This window comes from Myotis brandtii, unplaced genomic scaffold (assembly GCF_000412655.1).
Source record: "Myotis brandtii unplaced genomic scaffold, ASM41265v1 scaffold524, whole genome shotgun sequence".
NCBI classification, from domain to species: domain Eukaryota; kingdom Metazoa; phylum Chordata; class Mammalia; order Chiroptera; family Vespertilionidae; genus Myotis; species Myotis brandtii.
The window spans coordinates 164,284-185,056 of NW_005369911.1; the positions used below are offsets into that span (position 1 = coordinate 164,284).

Sequence of the window (20,773 nt, forward strand, 5' to 3'; positions counted from 1 at the left end):
TGTGGTATTTTCAAAAGTATAGATAGAGGAGTTAGATTGCTTTTAAATTGGTATGTTTTCTTCCCAGAGGAAATTAAAAAATTAATCCAGAGAAGGGATCCAATGATAGCAAAGGACTAACAATTCTATCGAGACAAATGTTGTGATCTATTGATAGGCTCCACCCAGAGAATATAATAACAATCTAATATATTGTCTATTTCTAGAATTGCAATACTTATTATCTCCCCAGCTCTTTGCCTCCCCAGCTCTGCTGACCCACAGCAGGGGCTTCCTCTGTGTACTCACAAGACTGATTTACACATGGCACACTTGTTGCCATGGGTCTTGCCATCTGGACCACGCACGGGATCATTTTCTCGTGTGCAAAAGAGATTTCCATTTTGCAAAAGGCTCCGAAATTCACCGCATGTATCCTAGAAGGAGAAGAAAAGGTAAGAGCTTGGGTATTTTCTTGGAAATTACTTTGTTGGGTTCCTACTAAGTGCTTCCTAAAAAAAAAGAGAAAATGACCTAAGGATTTTTTTTCTGGCAATTGTTTTGCTCAATTCCTACTAAGCACACAGGACTTAAAAGGTGGTATATCTTTTTTCCCCCCCTTGAGATTTAGCCCCTGAATTCAGACTGAAGTTGCAATCACAAACAAGCAGTAATCTTTTAATAAAGTGGGTCTCTGAGGACTGGTCACATTTCTTACTCTGGGTTTTATTGTCCATCTCTGTTATAATAAAAAATAATACACAAAGCACTGAACACATCATAGAATAAAAAAAAAATGGGTTTAGATAGAACTTCAAAGTTTATCTGGTCCAACCATCCATACTATATCTCAATCCCCTTTATATCATGCCTGCCAAGAAGTTACCTATTTGCACTGGAATACCTGCAGCAATAAGGAGTCCATTACCTTCCATATAGTTGATTCCAAAATTTCTATTAGATTGTTCCAACAAATTAGCCATAGTGCTACTTTTGGGGAATCTTACAAAATAGTAAATCCTATAGGATCCCTAATCTTAGGTTTGATTCTTCTAAGATGTCATTGCAATTAAGATGAGTATGTTTCGTTAGACCAGTAAACAAAGTCCAAGTATTTTACTTCCTCAGAGAAACTGAGAACAATTCTCTTCACATGTTTGGAGAAACCTTCCTTGTCCTTCTCCCTGTGTTCTCCTCCAAGAGCTAAACATGCCAGATATTCAGTCGTTCTGTTTCAATCATCGGTACCATTTCTCATTCTGAACTCCTCCCCTTTCCTAAAGAATCTAATATAATATTCCAGGTGTGTCTGGACAGGCACTAACGTTTTGACAGCTACACCATACTGTTAATTACAATTCCAGTCTGCCATCGAGAGACCTCAGATGGGGGGTGCCTCTCTGTGCCGCAGTTACCTCATCTATAAAACGGAAGTGTATTCCACTTGGTTAAAATAATAAAGACCAATATGCATTAAGTATTCCATATATGTCATGGGTTGTTGAGAGAATAACATGAGATAATACACATGACTGACATCTCGGAAGTACTCAGTAAATGTTTGCTCCAGAATTATATGAGGAATTAATAGAGAGTAAGAAATCATTTAAGATCATAGAGTAGCACTTAGGATTGACTTTGAGGGGCTTTATTTGTTTGTTTGCATCTTTAAGTTCAAATTGAAACTCAATGAGGACAAAATTGAGTTTTTCTCCCAACTCTGCTTTAAGGTTCGCTGCCAGATTTCCTAACTGGTCATAGTTATGAAAAGAAATGTGGTATGAGAGGACAGTTTGTAAGTAGTAGCTAATATGAAATAGTCTGATTCTGAAGAACTTTCTCTTGCAAATATTGAAAAGTGAATCAGATGAGCATATCATATTATTTTTAAATCCAGACCCACAATTGTGGGAAATAAAATTGTAAACAAAACAATCTTGCAGAATTCCAAGTGTGATACTTTTGTTTAGAAATTACTTTTAATGTCAATAGTTTTTGATGGGGGGAAAAAATAACCCCCAAATTGGAAAAAATCTAACTGGAATCATTCCTTTAATTCAAGAAAATATTATTTGGTAAAGTTGCTTTTCCATTTTTCCCCAAACTACTGGCACCAGAAATATTTAAGGGTAAAGCAAGAAACAAACCCAGTTTGACAAATGTGGCCATCTAAAACTGCATGGTGTGTTAGAAATAATGCTAGATCGGTATCAGGGAGCCCGGTTTGAATTCCACTGTTTCCATGTTTCAATTGTAAAAACTCTGAAATATGAAGACATGGATTCTGACATCAATATTCCCATTAGGTTTCTAAGCAAGTACTTCTATTTGCTTTAAATCGTCACTTAAAAATATGGTTATAAGTTAAATTGGGAGTTTGCAAGTAAAACTATGGCCAGGGAGCAAATCTGGCCCACCAGTGTTTTTGCAAAGAAAGTTTTATTGGAACACATCCATGCCCATTTGCTTTAGAGCTACAATAGCAACTAGAGTCTCTGTGACAGAGACTGAACAACCACTATATAAAATATCTACTTTCTGGCCCTCTAAGATAATTTTGTTAACCCGGGACTAAATGAACCTCGAGTTCTCTCACACAGGCTTCAGTAATTTCATGAATTATTTTTAAAGAGAAACTACAAAACCTCATTCTTTCACTCCAGGTCTGAATACTCCAGGACAGTTACCTTTTCGGTTTCTCTCTTAACTTTTGTTCTGGATTCAGCTTCCTTTTCTTTTGCTTCTTGCTGGCTATAGGAGAGAATGGTGGAAAGAATCATTCCCAGAACCCAGTACATATTATCCTAAAGGGGAATTCTCTCCAGATAGAAATATTCCATTCCTTCCATATCATAACCAACTTAGCTTGGGAGTAAAAAGGCAAATGCACACTCCCGTCTTATTCTTGCTTTTAGTGTTGCTTAAACAATAAAATACGCCACAGTGAGTCAGCAAATATATTTTCATGTTCCTTTTAGAAAACAGAGATTTGTCCTTCTCCCCAGAATGCAGATAGAATACTTAAAAACAGTGACTAGATATTAGCAAGTTTTCAATTGATAGGCCCAATGATTACATCTTTAGGTTATTCATGACAGTATGTTTGCAGAGAACAAAAATCTCCATCCTTGTATGCCATTAGCTCAGGGGAGTTTCCCCTTAGCACATGGTCCTCTCTTGATGGCGATTCAAGTGCCTTTCAGAGCACTGAGAACACTACCAAGAAATGCACTAACTCTAGGGCTTTATCATAGGAAATCATTGAACTCAATTCAAAGATAGCCTTCATTTTCTACCTCCTAGAGAAAACCTCCAATATCCTCTCTGTTGCCCGCCCCAGATGAAGATATCTTCTCCAATCAGCAGAAGCAGTGGCTGAAGATCTACTCACAAGAAGGCCTCACACATGGAACAGGTGTTGCCATGGATTTTTCCATCCAGGCCCTCGATGGGGTCATTCTCTCTGGTGCAGGGAAGTCGTCCGTTCCTCACATAGTTACGGTATTCACTGCACAGCTCCTGCCAAGAATCAGGTAACTAAGTATTAGAAAGCTTCCTCACATTACCCCTTTGAAAACATGATGTAATGAACCAAACATAAATGATAAATGGAAAAGGTGATGCAGAAGATTGATAATAGCCAAGATGCTTTTCAGAGGCCCAGGTCACACATTATTTGGAATATAAGATTGTTGTTCCATATCTTATTAGAAAACCTTCAATTCAATGTAAATATTATTCTCTGCTTGGCAGCAGGAGAGATATAAAGAAGAGTAATTTACTGTTCCTTTTGTAAGGAAATTTGTGGTAGGCAGGACAGTAGCTGCCAACTCCCAAATTTGTATGAGCCCTAAACCCAGGGCTTGTGAATATATCACCTTAGGGTAAAAGGAATTCGCAGATGTGATTAAAGATGGGAGACTGAGATGGGGAGATTATTCTGGAAAATTCTAGTGTGTCCAATGTAATCACAAAGTTCAGTCCTTAAAACTGGGAGAATGAGACAGACAAAATAGTGAGAGGGAGATGTGACAGCAAAAATAGAAATGCAATGTTGTTGGCTTTGCAGATGACGAAAGGGGTCCAAGAGCAAAGGGACATGAATGGCCTCAAGATGCTAAAAAAAGCAAAGGGACAAATTGTTTCCTGGATATTCTAGAAATGAATACACCCTACCAATCCTTTGATTTAGTCCAGTGAGATGTGCGCCAGACTTCTAGCCTAAGGAACTATAAGTCAATAAGTCTGTATTGTTTTTAAGCTACCAAGCTTGTGGTAATTTGTTAGAGCAAAGAATTTTTATTTTCTTTTTAATAAATACATAGAAGCACTTATAAGTTAAAATACAACAAATTAGATAATTGATAAATAAAGAAAAATTATTGGCATAAAAGATGACAGAACTATTAAGTATATTATATAAATGGAGAAAATCTTCAGGGATCCCCTATTACTGAGCCATGAAAATTGGTCAGAATTTTGATAAACAGAGGAAAGGGACATTCATGACTGAGTATGAGCAAGACCGTGTAGAAGGTAAAATTCATTGTATATATAATATTGAGGACTTTAGATATGTGAGGGGCTGTGCTGTTATATATTAATGGATAAGTACCTTGAGATTTCATTAAAAAATAATAAAATAGTGTCCTTATGTTATTAATGAGAAAACTAAGACACAAACATGTCAACCGTTTGACCACTGGTGTGGAGATGGATGAAGTCAGAATTTAAACCCTGACAGTCTGAGTCCAGAGTCATGTTTTTAACCTCAACTTTATTGAGTCCATAAGAATTGGAGCCTTGAATTAATGCTTGTCAAGAAGCAACAAGGTGATCAGTATGTCTGGACCAGGGTAGCAATGGGTAGAATAGTAGGAAATGAGGTCTGAGAGGTGGCAGAGGTCAGATTGTGTATGGCATTGTAAGCCACTAGAATGACCTTGGTTTTTATTCTGAGTGAGATGAGAAGACACTGGGTAGCTTAACCTGTCTTATATCTTTTAATAATTACTTTGGCTTTAGAGTTGAGAGTAGATTGTAGGATGCAAACGTAAGAGTAGGGAGAAGAAATGAGATCTTCCAAATTAGAAAAAGATAAAGGAAATAAGTAATAAAGATCTGAGGCACAGCCTATGGGAAAATTACAAATTGAAAGAGTATGTAAAATCTAAAGTACAACATGGGCATTAAAACTAGAACTTGTGGTCCAATTGCTTGCTCTCAAATTACTAATTATATTCATTCCTGAACTTCTCATCTGAGCCTCCAAATCCTCTTCTATAAAATACAAATAGTAATACATACTTTGAATGATTACTACAAAGATCAGTCATAAAATTGTTAGACCACATTGCATACAGTAGCAATGAAATAATTACTAGCCATCACCATTATCATTATCGTTGTCATCATCATCATCATCATTTCATTATGATCATCATGGAGATGTTAAGAAGCAAACCCAAGGCTAAATGATGCTATGGAGTAATTTCTCCAAAATCTCACAGAGAATCGGGATGAAAACCAAGGTAGTTTTCTTTCTTTAACTAAACACCTTTATATGACAAGGTATAGGGGAAATCTAAAATCTGCCTCTATTGGATTGCATTCAGACAACAAGACAATCTGCATGTACTTCTTCATTGGGATAATATAATTCACATGCTTAGTAGAGAAAAGGGTGGTTGACCTCATCTCAAATGCACAAGCAACTAGATCAAATTTGTTATGAATAAACTGAACCGGAAGAAGGGATCTTCATATACATGAGGATCCAAATACATTTTCTCAGTTTGCAAAGTCACTACAGACAGTAGGATTGGAAGGAGGGAGTGAGGCCCGGCCTAATGAGAATGCAATAGGTGAGCAGCTCTGATGACCGGAAATACCTACCTGTACTGCTTCTCTCTTAAATTTCTCAGCTTCACCTTTCTTCTTTTCTTCCTTGTCATTAGTTTTCTTCTCTTCTTCTTCAAGCTCACTGCAGTAATAAAAAAGAAGATACAAGCTAAATACAATTTCTCATTCTCTTTGGTAATGTATTTTCAGAAGGAATGAGGATCTTCCAGACCAAAGGTTAGACTCAGTCTTCAGTACAATTTTATCCAGTCCAAGAGGTGGTAATACTTTGCCCATTTATGCAGATAAATTCAGTAGTTCCCAACACCATTTAAAAAGTAAAGCCAGCATGATTTTTTATTAGTATGTGAACTTCAGGTGGTCTTTTTTCTATTAGTCAGTGACTTCAACCAATATAGCCTCAATTGCCTTGATTTTTTTAAAAATTGTGAAACTTTTCCTGTTTAAATAACTACCACATCAATGATGAAATCAAGGGATGAGACCAAGTCAAATAATGGGTCCATAATCAAAATAAACCATGTTTCACTATAACATAAAAATTATAAGTATTATTTTAATGGCATTAATAATATTCAAGTTGAAATTCAAGTTTTAGAGTGCAATAATGATTCAAGCCCAAGAAGTTTCAACAACTAATATTTGGAGGTTGATCATGAGCCTGACTGGCATTCTTGCCATTTTCTACTAACATGAAGCATAGTAAGGCTGGAAAAAATCCTTAGCCTTTATCACGTCTAACCTAGTCATCACTTGACTAGCAAATCCAGCAGGTGAGAGAAAAGCCCTAATTTCTGCCCTGCCCTGTTAATCTCTTTTTTAAGGAACTTAAATCTTATACTTAACACTGGACAAAGACATGTGAAAGTTAAGGAGCAACACTGACTTTGCACCTCTTTCAGGAGATATTATTTAAATATTTTTCTCAAAATTTATTTTAACTTGAGGCTCCGTAGGAGATTAGGAGTCTAAGAAGGAGAAGAACTAGAGGTGGTAATATGTCATTAGCTTCTCCTGTATTTTTTTATTTTTATTTTTTGTTAATCCTCACCAGAGGATATTTTTTCCATTGCTTTTCAGAGAGAGTAGAAAGGAAGGAGAGAAGGGGAGAGGGAGAGAGAGGACGAGAGAGAGAGAGAAAGAGAGAGAGAGAGAGAAAGAGAGAGAGAGAAAACATCGATGTGAGAGAGATACATGAATTGGCTGCCTCCCGAATGCTCCCCCACCAGGGCCTAGGGAGAAAACCCACAATCAGGTATGTGCCCTTGACCAGGAATTGAACCTGCAACTCTTGGTGTGCAGGTTCTGCTCTAACCACCTAGCACACTGGCTAGGATGAGCTTCTCCTATATTGTCCCACACAATGGAGTAACACAGTGGCCTATTAGGCCCTGGACCTGGTTTACCAAGAAGACATTTTAATAAACAGCTATGACATGGGCCTGCCTCTTAGGGGTTTAACTCTCTACACTGAACCACTTCTCAGAATATTTATTTCACCTATGTATAGTAATATCTCTGAAAGAATAAATATGATTCTCTCTAGTCCATTTCTTATTCAGGTTACTTTAAGAGCCTTTATATAATAGACCCACAGACCTTTGTCTAAATGGTTTTCCCTTAACCAATATTTGAATATACTCACAGAATCGTAAAATGTCAGGGGTTGGAGAGAGACCAAAGAGATCATCCCATCCAGATGATCAAAATTCTGCTCTCTCTTTGTTATTAATGTTAATTATCAAATGTTAAGGAAATTTTGGCACTAAATTAAGACTTTTCCCCCATTACTTAATTAGAAGATAGAAGGATTATTGAATAGAGAATAACATTGTCACTATGTGATTCAACATTACCTAATGTCTTGTCCAAGTGCTTTTAAAATTACCTAGCATACAGTATATAATCTATACATTTCTGGGGGGAAAAAAGTGAGATTCAGGGATGATTAATGATGAAGAAATGCCATGGGAGAGATAAGGGTAGATACTCACAACACAGTCGCACACATAGCACACTTGTTCCCATGTATTTTGCCATCTGGGCCACGGACAGGGTCATTCTCCCTGGTGCATATGAGCATTCCATTCCTCACTTGGCTCCGAAACTCACTGCAGAGCTCCTGGAAAATGAAGAAAACATTTTCTCAGAGCAGTTTTCTACCCTCCCTGTACCTTTGCCTATTAATGAGAAATAGGCAAAGAGTAAGAAGGAAAAATCAGTAAGTCTTTTCAAAGCTGATATCACAGACTCAGAATTGTCCTGGCACTAAAGTGGGTCTGTAAACATCCTCATCATTCTCCTGAGCGTGCTTACCATCCAGTTGTAAAAGAAGGCTGACACAATTGATAAAGAAAAATATATATGTTGTGTTGCACATCAGTCTATTAAAGCTATGAAAGATCAAAGGTGAGAAGAATCAATAGGCCTTAAAAGAGAGGAACTGATAATATCACTGAGCCTTCATAAGAAAGGAAATCTTTCCATTTGTGACAATTTGGATGAAACTTGAGGGCACTATGCTAAGTAAAATAAGTGAGGCAGAGGACAAATACTGTATGATCTTCTATGTGGAAACAAAAAAAAGCCGAATTCATAGAAACAGAAAGGAGAATGGTTACCAAGGGATTGGAGGGCGGGGGGCAAATGGGAAGATGTCATTCAAAGGGTACAAACTTCTGGAAACTTCCAGTTATATGTCAAATCAGCTCTGGGGACCTACCATACATGGTGATTACAGTTAACAATACTGCATTATATGCTTGAAAGTTGCTAAGAGTAGATCTTAAACATTCTTATCTCACACACACACACACACACACACACACACACACACACACAAATTCTGTGATGTGGAGGAGTTAACTAAAACTATGGTGGTAATCATTTTGAAATCAACACATTGTACACCTTAAACATATACAATGTTATATGTTAATTATATCTCAAGAAAGCTAGGAAAAAATAAAATTAAAATAATGTGCAAAAAAAGAATATTGCTGAACCTTGATTTGTCTTTAGAGTCTGAGAAAAAAAAGAGAAAAACATGCTCAACTGAAAAATAAAGAAATATCTGAAATAAAGATGTGGAAGAGAGAACAAATATGACATCTGGAAAAGTTGACACCTTTCAGGGAGTTACTTGTTCAAGTGGGGGATGTGGACTTAAAACCGGAGAACAACAACAGGAGTGGAGAGAAAAAGGAATGTGTTAAAATCATTTGAAAAATCTAAAACAACTTAGCAACTCATCAGATATTATGGATAAAACAAATTTTCAACTCTAAATTACCAACAAAAAATGGTTTCAGCTAACAGAAAGTTATTGAGAAAGTGAGTCAGTTTAAAGGTAAACTTTTAAACTGTGTCAACTTTCCCCAAATAAATTATTAGGCTTATACTTTGCAGCTATTGCTAGGAGATAGAATACATAAAGATAAATATTGTATAGAGCTCTAATATGAGAGTAATCCAGCATCTACACACAGAAAGATTTTGTTCTGCTACTTGTAAAATTATCTATATAATAAAAGCCTAAGCGACCGTTACGGTGGAACGACCAGAATGACTGGTCACTATGATATGCACTGACCACCAGGGGCAGATGCTCAATACAGGAGCTGCCCCCTCATGGTCAGTGTGCTCCCACAGGGGGAGCAGCCGCTAAGCCAGAAGCTGGGCTCACAGTTAGTGAGCACAATGCTGGTGGTGGGAGCCTCTCCCACCTTCACAGCAGCGCTAAGGAGCAGCGAGCCAAGCAGTAAGGAGCCTGCGGCTAAGGAACAGCAAGCTGAGCGGTAAGGAGCAAGCAGGTGGGTGGTAAGGAGTGAGGGATCCCAGATTGTGAGAGGGATGTCTGACTGCCAGCTTAGGCCTGATCCCCTGGCCTAAGCTGGCAGTTGGACATCTCCCAAGGGGTCCTGGACTGCGAGAGGGCACAGGCTGGGCTGAGGACCCCCCCTTCCCCCTAGTGCATGAATGTCGTGCAATGGGCCTCTAGTAAAATTATAAAAGCATGTAAAAAAAGTACAGTAGATTAAAATTACTAGAAAGTCAAAGTCAAAAATTTATGTACTAATCATTAACTAGGAGTGAAAATAGTAGTATTTCTTCCATATTTGGGAAATGACAAAGAACAAACATGATAAATATCTGCGCATTTTTTTTTGTAAATTGGACTAATATGAATGTTACAGTCTTGTACTTTGTATTATAAATAACAGAGATTTGAATTACATAAATTGAAATTAGTAAATTAAAAATATTGATATTAATAATCTGTACCTGAAAACAGAAAATGAAGAAAAGCCGAATATGGAGAATATCCCTTACAAAGTTAATAACACTCCAATTTTCATGAAATGAAACTAAAAATTTGAATTATCATGCAATAAAATTGGTCCTCTGCAAACTCCTAATCAAGATCATTTTCCCTCAGGTTAAAGGTTCTTTTTGTTCATTTCAGGCATGAAGATTGAACAGGAAAACATTTCTGCTGATGAGATAGCTAGAATGCTATTACAGAGAAAAACAGTGCCAAGGCATAGCACTAGCATTCCTGAGAAAATTACCTTTGCAGCTTCTCTTTTAGCCTTTGCTCTTGCTCTTTCTTCTTGTTGACTATAAGTAACAGGAAGAGGAGTATGGGGAAAAAGAGAAGAAATGAATCTTAGTACAGTTGAATAGATTCTTCACATTTACCAGTTGACCAATCATTGCTTTGACTATTCTCAAGTAACACCAAAGATCCAATCATAGTTGTTTGTAATTTTATTGGAATAGATTAGAATGACTCACCTCTCCTCAAGAGAATGGGATGCAAGAGAAAGTCCCTTACTGAATAAATCTGTTTAGCTTCCCAGCAAATACATTGCAATAAGAATTTATTTGCTGATTCTTTTGCATCTGCAACCACTCTTTATAAATTGGTAATATTTGGCTTTTGAGAAGCAATATAGCATGGCAGTTAGGAGGAAAAACTCAAGCCAGATTGCATAAGAAGCACAAAAAATTCTTAATCTCTTTGTGGATCCTCATCTTTAAATGGGGAGGATAAAGGAGAGACAGGAAAGGTAATAAGAATACTTTTTTCATTAGACTGTTGTGAGCCTGAAATGAGTTGATACATTAAAGCAATTAAATAAGTATCTGGTCCATAACAAAATGATTGACAAAAGTGGTATAAGTGATTGGTATTCTCATCATTGTAATCTTTATTAACAGTGACTTCTCCAAAAACTGGCATATGATGTAAGTGAAGTGAGAGTGACAGTTCTTAATCATTTTGGATAACTAACAGGTTGCAAGCTGAGTTCAGTGAATGGATCTATAGCATAATTGAATCTACAACACAAGCAATTTAATCATATTATATAGACAGAGAAATATAAAATAACTTGTGAAAATGTTATACTATGTTCCAATCAACGTAAGACCTGCCCATTAATCAAATAAAAAGTTTTATAATTTAATGTTTTTAATATACTTTATTGATTTTTTACAGAGAGGAAGGGAGAGGGGTAGAGAGTTAGAAACATCGATGAGAAACATCGATCAGCTGCCCCCTTCCTGCACACCTCCTACTGGGGATGAGCCCGCAACCCAGGTACATGCCCCCAACTGGAATCGAACCTCGGACCCTTCAGTCTGCAGGCCGATGCTCTATCCACTGAGCCAAACCGGTTAGGGCAAATTAAAACTTTTTAAAAGTTGAAGAGTGTTTTAATATGATTTTGAAGTGTGCAAAAAAAAAAACTATAGAGGGAAGAATGATTCTCAAGAAAGTGAATACCCTTTACTAACATATCCATAAAATATGAGGTGAAAAAACTTTGTTTCTTTTGGATATGAAATTTGAGAGTGATGGGAGAATATTATTTATATAGCTCCAATATTGTGAGGTTTCTCATACTTATTTAAAAGGAAAACTGTTCTAAACTTTATCATGAGTCTAAATTGACTAAAAAATTCAAGAAGCATTTTCTTCCCATACAGAGAAATTATCAGGAAGTACCAGAGTTGACCAGTAGATGGCAGAATGACTTCCTGTCACTGGGAGATTAATGTAGAGGTAAAGAAAAAAAGACTGAAACATGCCAACATACAGCTAAATACAACTACCACAGGTTGATCATGTTGATTTTTCTATCATTCACAACTCTCTGAGCCTTTAATTTTCCATCTAAAACTTATAATAATACAGAACTTATTTCATGTTTGTTGATAAGATTAAATGAGATTAGGTAGCAAAGCTCTTGGCAAGAACATGACGATTATATGCATTCAATGAATGCTGATGACAATGAATACATGGTCACTATCTTGACTTCCATCTAACAGATGTTTAGTGCTTCCATGGTCCAAATACTATGGGATCAATCTTCTGGGTTCTGTTGTTTTCTACCAGAAAAGACTGCATGACTAAATCCTAAATCCAGAGATTCTGGCAGATAGAAAATAAATTGGAGTATCCCTTTGGGAAAAGATCAAAAGACTTACAGGATTATAGGCTTGTTTCGGGGACATAGCATGTCATTTACTGTACAGTTATACCTTAGTCCCCTGTTTAAACGGGCATCCAACTCCTACACAAGAAAGTCACCATTCCCGAAGCAGCCTCTCCTTCTCTAACGGTTAAAAAGTTCATCTTCATGTTGTACTCAGACCTGTCCCCCATAGCTCTCATCCATTTTAATTCTATTCCTTGAGGTCACACAAAATGAGTAGACAGGTAGTAAATTAAAATAAAATTTTCTAAATCTTGCTGTGTACCATAATGATATTTTACATGTAATCTCCTCCATTTCCTATTTCAGCTGGTAATCCTGCACAAAACTAAAAGCAATGAGTAAGATTATCATAGAGTGTTTTCTTTTCTGAATAAAAGATTCTGAGTTCTGAAATATCCTAAAAGAAATTATTCTGTTTCTTTTTACATCACAATAATTACCTGAAAGCTCTCTACTTGCTATTTTGGGTTTGTGCTTTTTTCTTTTTTTTTTTTTAGCTTATTTAAATGTGACACCCAAAATTGAATGCTACACTGAAGAGGAAAATGTATTTTTTGCAATTGTTTGACAATTTCTCTTAGTTCTATCTCCCCACTCCTTCAGAAGCTCTGAGCTCTACTCACAAGAAGACCTCACACATGGAACAGGTGTTGCCATGCATTTTCCCATCTGGGCCCTGGATGGGGTCATTCTCTCTGGTGCAAGGCAGTTTGCCACTCCTCACATACTTGCGGTATTCACTGCACAATTCCTGTGAAATCGAGGAGGCAAGTTTGAGGTATTGAACACAGGTTGGATCATATTGCAAGAATAACTGGTGATTGGACTTTTTCTTAAGTGGGGATCAGCAATTGGCTTATTTTAGAATAGTTCTTAATTTTGAAGACATGAATATTTTCAAGTGATGAAATAATGGATCCTCAACTGAAAAATAGTCACATATGTGTCTATGCACACATGTAAACAAACACACAAACAGAAACTATCTGCATGTTTCCTACAGTTTCAGGGAACTTATGGGTTCACTGAATGCCATCTATGGATCCCAGGTCCACATGCCTCTGACTTGGAGAAGGTCCCCTCACCTCAAAGGAAGTTGTCTCAGATTGTCTTTTATTTCTTGATTCAGTTTCCTTCTTTTTCTTTTCTTCTTCTTCTGCTTGGCTAAAAGAGAGTGATTAAGGAAGAAAGAAATAAGTCATAAAATCTCAGGTTGAAATTGATCTCAAATATCATTTAATTGCTATAGTTAATAGTAATTTAATTCTGTGCCTAACCTTGCACTCATACTAATGAAATCCTCACAAGTGCATGTAACAGAAGTACTGTTTTAAGCCAAATTTACAGATGAGAAAACTGACAGGACATAGAACTAATAAATTCAGACTAAGGATGTCAAACCTAGTCAGAGGTGGTTTTCTAAACTTCCAGTACTCACAACTGTATCTCTGGTTATTATCTAGCTTTGCTCTAATCTGCCTGTCAATTTTCTACCGATCTCATCCTTGAAATCCCATGCTAGGTCATTTCATCCTTGAAGTCCTCAGCTTTAGAAAGTGCCTCCTGGCATTGAGCCGGACCTGTCTCCCACAGGTTCCACTCACTGGCCCCACTTTCACCCATGGAGACAACCTAGAACTAGTCCTGTTTGCACATTTAAAGACAAAAACTACTTGGACATTTCCAGACTGCGACTCTCCCTTGGCTTAGTGTGCTAAGCCTTCATAATTGTCAAAGGCCATGGTTTTCATGCATTTCTCCATTTCCTCTAAATATGTTTTTGTCTTCCTGTTGAAGTGGCTCTCTCATAATTGAACATAGTAATGAAGCAGAAGGTTAATCTGAACTCAGTGCTTACATTTTCTAGAATCCCTTTCATAATAATAATTATCTAGTGGAACAGAGAAACGTTAAACAAATAGTCACATGTATAAATTTACAACTACTGACTGTGATTACTATGATGAAGGAAAAGTTCTGGTTACTATGAGGGAGAGATTTAGGGGGTAGGAGCATAGAGTAGGTTTCAACAAAGCTCTTCAAGCTGACAAGATACATGAGAGGAGTCAACTCCACCAGATCCCAGTCATTCCTTATTCTAAATCATTCCTCCAGGTTCTGTGTATGGACTGAGGCACTGCTTTGCATATTGGTTTGTTTGCTTGGGGATCAGTGGTGTGATTTCATACTCCACTCTGCACAGGTCAGGTCCTCGGTCTACATCTTTTTTCACTTCCATGGGGGCTTAACCAATCAGTGATCGAGATATGGGAATTATTCTTACATAATTATGACATGGTGCAAAAATATGGCACAATAATGCCATTGATAAGAAACAAACCCAATTTAAAAAATGAAATATCAAAGCTAAAAAATAAGGAAACACAGAAGAAAGGACAAAACCCTCCCACATTTTCCAGCTACAGCTCTACTTACAAGAAGACCTCACACATAGAGCAGGTGTTGCCATGCATTTTCCCATCTGGGCCCTGGATGGGGTCGTTCTCTCTGGTGCAAGGCAGTTTGCCATTCCTCACATACTTGCGGTATTCACTGCACAACTCCTGTCAAAACAGAGAAATAAGTGGGACATATGTTTCATATCTATTCAAAGCAGCAGATCAAAACATCTGCATTGGCAGAAACTAATGTAAGGTTTCTTTGAGCCCAGGATTTTAGCTGTTTCTCTCTCAAATGTAAAGTTCAATTAAACAAATAACACTCATCAGTTGCTAAGAGATGGGAGCAAATAAGACATACAAGGATGTCACAATATAATAAAAGAAATAAACAAGTTAACTCCACTATAACCTGAACAGAATAAAATAAGTGTGAACATAGAGATACAATAAAATCTGAGAACTCAAGAAGTTGGGACCATGAAATCTGATTGTAGAAAGCAGGGGAGATGTCAGGGAACAAGAATAATTTGATTAAGACCATGAAGAGTAAATAGGATTTACTCCTTTTTTAATGGATTGGAGAATATGGATACTGGATTGTTAAGATAAGCTGAGAAATACAATTAGAAAACTACATGGCATATATGGCATATAAAATAACATCAACTTCTGATTACAGGTAAAGTTTCCTCAAAAAATTAAAAATGGAGCTGCCATTTGACCCCACAATCCCACTTCTAGGAATATATCCTAAGAAGCCTGCAGCACCAATCAGAAAGAACATTTGCATCCTTATGTTCATAGCAGTGTTATTTACAACAGCTAATATCTGGAAACAGCCCAAGTGCCCACCAGTTGAGTGGATAAAAAAAGCCATGGTACATTTACACAACAGAATACTATGCAGCTGTAAAAAAGAGAGAGATTTCTTACCCTTTGAGACAGCATGGAGGGACCTAGAGAGTATTATGCTAAGTGAAATAAGTCAGAGAAAGACAAGTATCACATGATCTCACTTATATGTGGAATCTAATGAACAAAATAAACTGACAAACAAAATAGATCCAGAGACATGGAAGCATGCAACAGACTGAGGATCCTCAGAGCGAAGGGGAGGAGGGAGGGAAGAGATCAACTGAAGAGCTTATATGCATATAGGCATAACCCATAGACACAGACAACACTGGGGTGAAGGCCTGGAGAGTGGATGGGAGTGGGGAGGAATGGGTCAATGGAAAAAAAGGAAGCCAAATAAGGAGACAAGGAGATTGAGATGTATCCTTGATCAAATATGTAAGAAGCTATTTGTGGATTTAAGCAGAGCAGTATTGTGACCCGAATAATATTTTGAAACTTTACTCTGGCTGTGTGTGGGAGGACAGCTGGAAAAGGGATAGAACAAAACCTAGACGAAAGATTAGGAGATTTTCATCATCAAAACAATAGGTGATAATAACTTACATAAGACTATGGGAACAGATATTGTGACATTTCAGAGGTAAAAATCATGCTTTTTTTAAAAAAAAATGTTTTTATTGATTTGAGAGAGAGAGAAAGGGAGAGGGAGAGAGAGATAGAAACATCAGTGAGAGAGAAACAACATCATTCTGCTGCCTTCTGCATGCCCCACTGGGGACTGAATTGCAACTGGGACATGTGTCCTGACTGGGAATCGAGCTGGGGACCCCTTGGTGCATGGTTGATGCTCAACCACTGAGAAACACTGGCCAGGCTAAAAATTATGCTTTTTTTGATGTGTGGGATTAAGGTATTTTTATCCTATCTCAGATGTGAAATTTCAAAAATTCTTATGTAGAAAATATGCATGTAGAGTTTCTGAAAGGTGGTAAGCAAAAGTCAGCACAGTCTGTAATTGGTGAAACTATAACTCAGTTTTTCAGGCTTCGGATAAGTTATTTTTATTGTACATGGTTAGTCTCAGAAGCAGCAAGAATTGATCAAGTTCCCACAGCATTCTTGTCAATGTCATCCCCAGATTGAAGGGTTAAGATTTTCCGGGGTTTCTATAGGGCAACATTCCAACCTTTAGGCTCTTTGAAGTATGTTCAAATTATCATGCTAAGTAGGACTTATTGGATGTATTCAACTCACTGCAAATGAAGGTGCTTTTCCAGGTTCTCTCTTATTCCTTGCTTCTGCCTTTTTCTTTTCTTGTGCTTCTGCTTGGCTGAATGAGAGAAAATGAGAGGAGCCATAGGACCAAATATACAGGTAATAATTTCTCGATATTCCTGCATTGCTAAACTGTCCTCCCTCCTTAGGAAGAAGCGATTTTGTCCTTTTATCACTACATACCAATGAGAAGCAACAAATCAGCCTCCAGTATGGCAAGATACCATAACTTCTTCATAGTTTCTGCTTAACTTTGAGAGAAAGAGTGTAATTGTGCATCTGGAAAACTTGCTTTCTCTAAATTACCTTTCTTGCCTGTGGTCAGAAAAGAAACAACATTAATGTCCATAAAGGAGATTATATAAACTAGTACTGTGGCGACATTACACCTGGAGGCTGAAGGTGGCCGTAACAAAGCGTATCAACTGGTCCCCTCGTTTCATGACAGGAGGTGAGGCAGAGAGGGTTTTGGCTACACTTTTAGGGTATGACTACAACTAGTCAAGGTCTTTCCCCTTAAGTCTATGAACTATCTACCTCATCATGCACACTAACTTTATTAATTCATCTTAAATGTATTGCTTACTCATGGCTATGTTATCTAAAGACAACATGTATGGTGGGTAGAAAAAGGCCACATGTATCATGGTAAACCAAATGAGCCTAAATTTGCTTTAAACAATAGAATTGCATGATACGTATAGTTAACTGATGTTATTTCAACCATGCATGATTAGCAATCAATCAAGAGGCCATAGATTCTAAATGTGAATCAATTACTTGAACTAAGCTCAATCACATCAATTAAGAGTAGCTCCAAATTTTGAAAGTAAGCTATCAATTGTAACTTAGTGAAAAATGTTATATAAAGCATCATGTATTGTAATTTTATAAGGTTCATGGTTGTTTCATGGGCAACTTTAACTCTAGTAATCAATTTCTACATTATGTGTTAACTTTGGGCCCTTATGCCTCTGGAAGATGAGATGCCTATAAACTTGTATAAACTGTTCAAATATGAAATTTCAACAGTAGGAAAAATTTGGTATTTGTACAAGTTTATGCTTATCAGAATGTTCCAGTGCTAAGAGAATGAGTGACAAATGAGGGCAAAACAGATACCTTGGAATAAATAGCTCTAGGTACTTACTCCCATCTTGGTTACTAACATTTTCAGTGTAACTTACTCAACTCACTTCCCTATTTCAAGCCACACATTCCTCATATCTGAAACAAGTTGGTTTTTTAGTTTAGCTGTAAGGTCCCTTTACTTCTTGACAATCTAAAGCTCTATACTCACTAGAAGGCTTGACACATGGAACACAAGTTGCCATGCATTTTCCCATCTGGACCACGGACAGGGTCATTTTCTCTGGTACAGAAAAGTATTCCATTCTTCACATGACCCTTATATTCGCTGCAGAGTTTCTGAATAATGAAAATGAGATAGTTGAGATTTAGTTTTATGCTTATAAATTTTAGATTCTCTTTTTTTTAATTTAAATTCTTTATTCTTTAATGTATTACATAAATCTCCTTTTTCCCCCATTGACCTCTCTTCGGCTACCCTAACCCCCAGCACATACCCCCACACCCCTTCACCCACTGGTCTGTGTCCATTGGTTATGCTCATATGCATGCATATAAGTCCTTTGGTTGATCTCTTACTTCCTCACCCCCCACCTTCCCTCATAGGTTGGATTCTCTTTATAAAAAAATATTTAAAAAGAGGAATTAAGAATAAAAATAAAACTTTTAGGATTTAGGCTTATCCTCAAATTATTAAGTTAAGGGGATATAAATATAAATGTGGCTTAGCTCTTCTATCATTCAAGTGAAAAAGATAAGGAATTACAATATAAAAAGCTAAGAGATGGCACAAGTCAGAATTAAGTGCACACAAGCACAAAGGAAAGAATAATTCGTGGAAGTTCAGAGAAGAGCTTTTATCTGATTTGTATCATTAGGATAATTTCCAGGAACACAATGTGGCAAAAAGTCCTTCAAGAGGAAGAATTATATGTAAAGACATAGAGGCATAAAAGGACATGTTATTTCAAGCTAATCCTTTGTTGTCATGAGCATAGTAGCTAAAGAAATAGTGGGCAAAGAGAGAAAGGTTTGGGAACTGGTCAAAAAGGAGACCTTGAAGATAAGTCAAAACCAGACCCCTAAATTTTGAAAGGAATCTGGACTTTATTCTTAGGAAATGGGAAAACGATAAATATTTATAGCAGAGAAGAATACAATCAAACCTTTGTTTTAGAAAGACTATCCAGCGAGATATTTGGAGGACTTGAGTGACTAGAGACTGAAGTAAGGGAAACTATAGAAAAAAAGAAAGGAAGAAAGGAAAGGAAGGGAAAAATTGGAGTCAGGTAATGCTTTGATATATACCTTCATTTAGGAATAGGGAACTATTTTACTAATATGACTTGATTAATTTCCTCCAAATAGAGCTTAAAAATTGTAATATCATAGTTATTATTTTATTCTTATAATTCTTATAAAATAATAACTATAAATTAGTTTCCAGAATACCTATTAGTAGTGAAGAAAAAATGAACCAATATTGAAAATGTATTCCAGAGTAAAATGCACATACATATACATACCATAAAAGTTCTAACTAGATTGATCAAACTAATCCTCACCTCGATTTCTCTTTTAACTTTAACTTTTTCTTCAGCCTTTCTCAGGTTTTCATCTGCTTTATGTTTTTCTTCTGAAAAACGCCGTTTTCTGCAGAAAGAAACAAAAGCAAATAAATGATTATAATGCTTTAAATCTTCATTTTATAAAACTGTCATTTAGGCACAAGAGGAAAAACAGCTAGATATTCCTGAGTTCTTGTACAAACACTTTCCGATCATCTTAAAGTCCCTTATCAAATTGAAATCTCCACTATTTCCCCAAAGAATCCTTTTCTTTCATTTTGCCTTCATGTATGCCATTTCCTTTCATTGTAATGATCTTTTTTAAAAAAAACCATCTTACTTTCTTCTAAATCTCCTTAGCTTAAATTCTCCCTTCTTTAAGAAGATATCTTAAACCTCAAAGTGAAAATGAGTCCTACATCTGTCATTGTATTTTCATACCTGAATATTCTCCTCTTATGGTACATTTTCATTTGGTTGTACCGTGTCTGTGTGTGTGTGTGTGTGTGTGTGTGCGCACGCGCGCGTGCATATCCATCGCTTTTTTATGCTATTTAGCCTTAAGCTTCATTCATATAGTCATTCAACATTTAGTTAGTAACTATTTTTTGGCAAGCATTAGCCTGGGCATATAGCACAGTAGTACACAAAACAAACACATACCCTGTCTTTTTGGAACTAATAGCCCAGTAGAGAAGACTGACAGTCAATAAGCAGTCATAAAAAAAATTTTCCAGTTACCAACTGCCATGATTGTTATGAAATAAAATCAATAAGAATTATAAAAATTGAACCTCAATTAGAGATTTTAGGAGGTCTTATCCAAGGAAAGATAATGTTAAAATGCAATCCATGGAAGAAAAGACATTAACTGGTTAAGACTGAGACAAGCTGGCATAGGGGAGCACAGAGAAAGAACGCAGAGAGTTCAAGGATCTAAAGAAAGTGTGATGATCACAATGAGAAAGTTACTGAAGGAAACAAAGTCTTGGTACCTGCTTTTACCCTCATTTTGAATTAAGACTATTTCATAGAAGGCTTACAAAATTCATGAGAAGAAATGTTAAGAAGTATTTTGTTATCCAGCCTTCTCACCGGGTAATAAAATCCATTTGTAATCAGAAATAGACAAACATCTTTAGGATCTACTTAGTAGGTGGTATTATGATTTGTAGAGAACATAAAACTGCTTGAAAAACCTGAACAACAAATCTTTACCTCAACATTCTTC

General features: G+C 36.6%; 1 protein-coding gene across 3 annotated transcripts in view; it reads right to left on the reverse strand.

Moving 5' to 3' along the window:
- SPINK5 (serine peptidase inhibitor, Kazal type 5) overlaps nt 1-20,773 on the reverse strand; it is a 70,060-nt gene that overhangs the window by 17,786 nt on the left and 31,501 nt on the right. For 2 of the 3 annotated variants that reach the window (XM_014548883.1, XM_005877644.2), the window contains exons 10-21: nt 19,540-19,627; nt 18,186-18,313; nt 16,865-16,940; nt 14,787-14,914; nt 13,436-13,514; nt 12,974-13,101; nt 10,413-10,461; nt 7,836-7,963; nt 5,875-5,962; nt 3,371-3,498; nt 2,667-2,730; nt 289-416 (exon numbers count right to left, since the gene is read on the reverse strand). In XM_014548883.1, coding sequence (XP_014404369.1) covers nt 289-416; nt 2,667-2,730; nt 3,371-3,498; nt 5,875-5,962; nt 7,836-7,963; nt 10,413-10,461; nt 12,974-13,101; nt 13,436-13,514; nt 14,787-14,914; nt 16,865-16,940; nt 18,186-18,313; nt 19,540-19,627 — 1,212 coding nt within the window. The remainder of the gene's footprint in view (nt 1-288; nt 417-2,666; nt 2,731-3,370; nt 3,499-5,874; nt 5,963-7,835; nt 7,964-10,412; nt 10,462-12,973; nt 13,102-13,435; nt 13,515-14,786; nt 14,915-16,864; nt 16,941-18,185; nt 18,314-19,539; nt 19,628-20,773) is intronic. The other variant, XM_014548884.1, reaches the window with a different exon arrangement.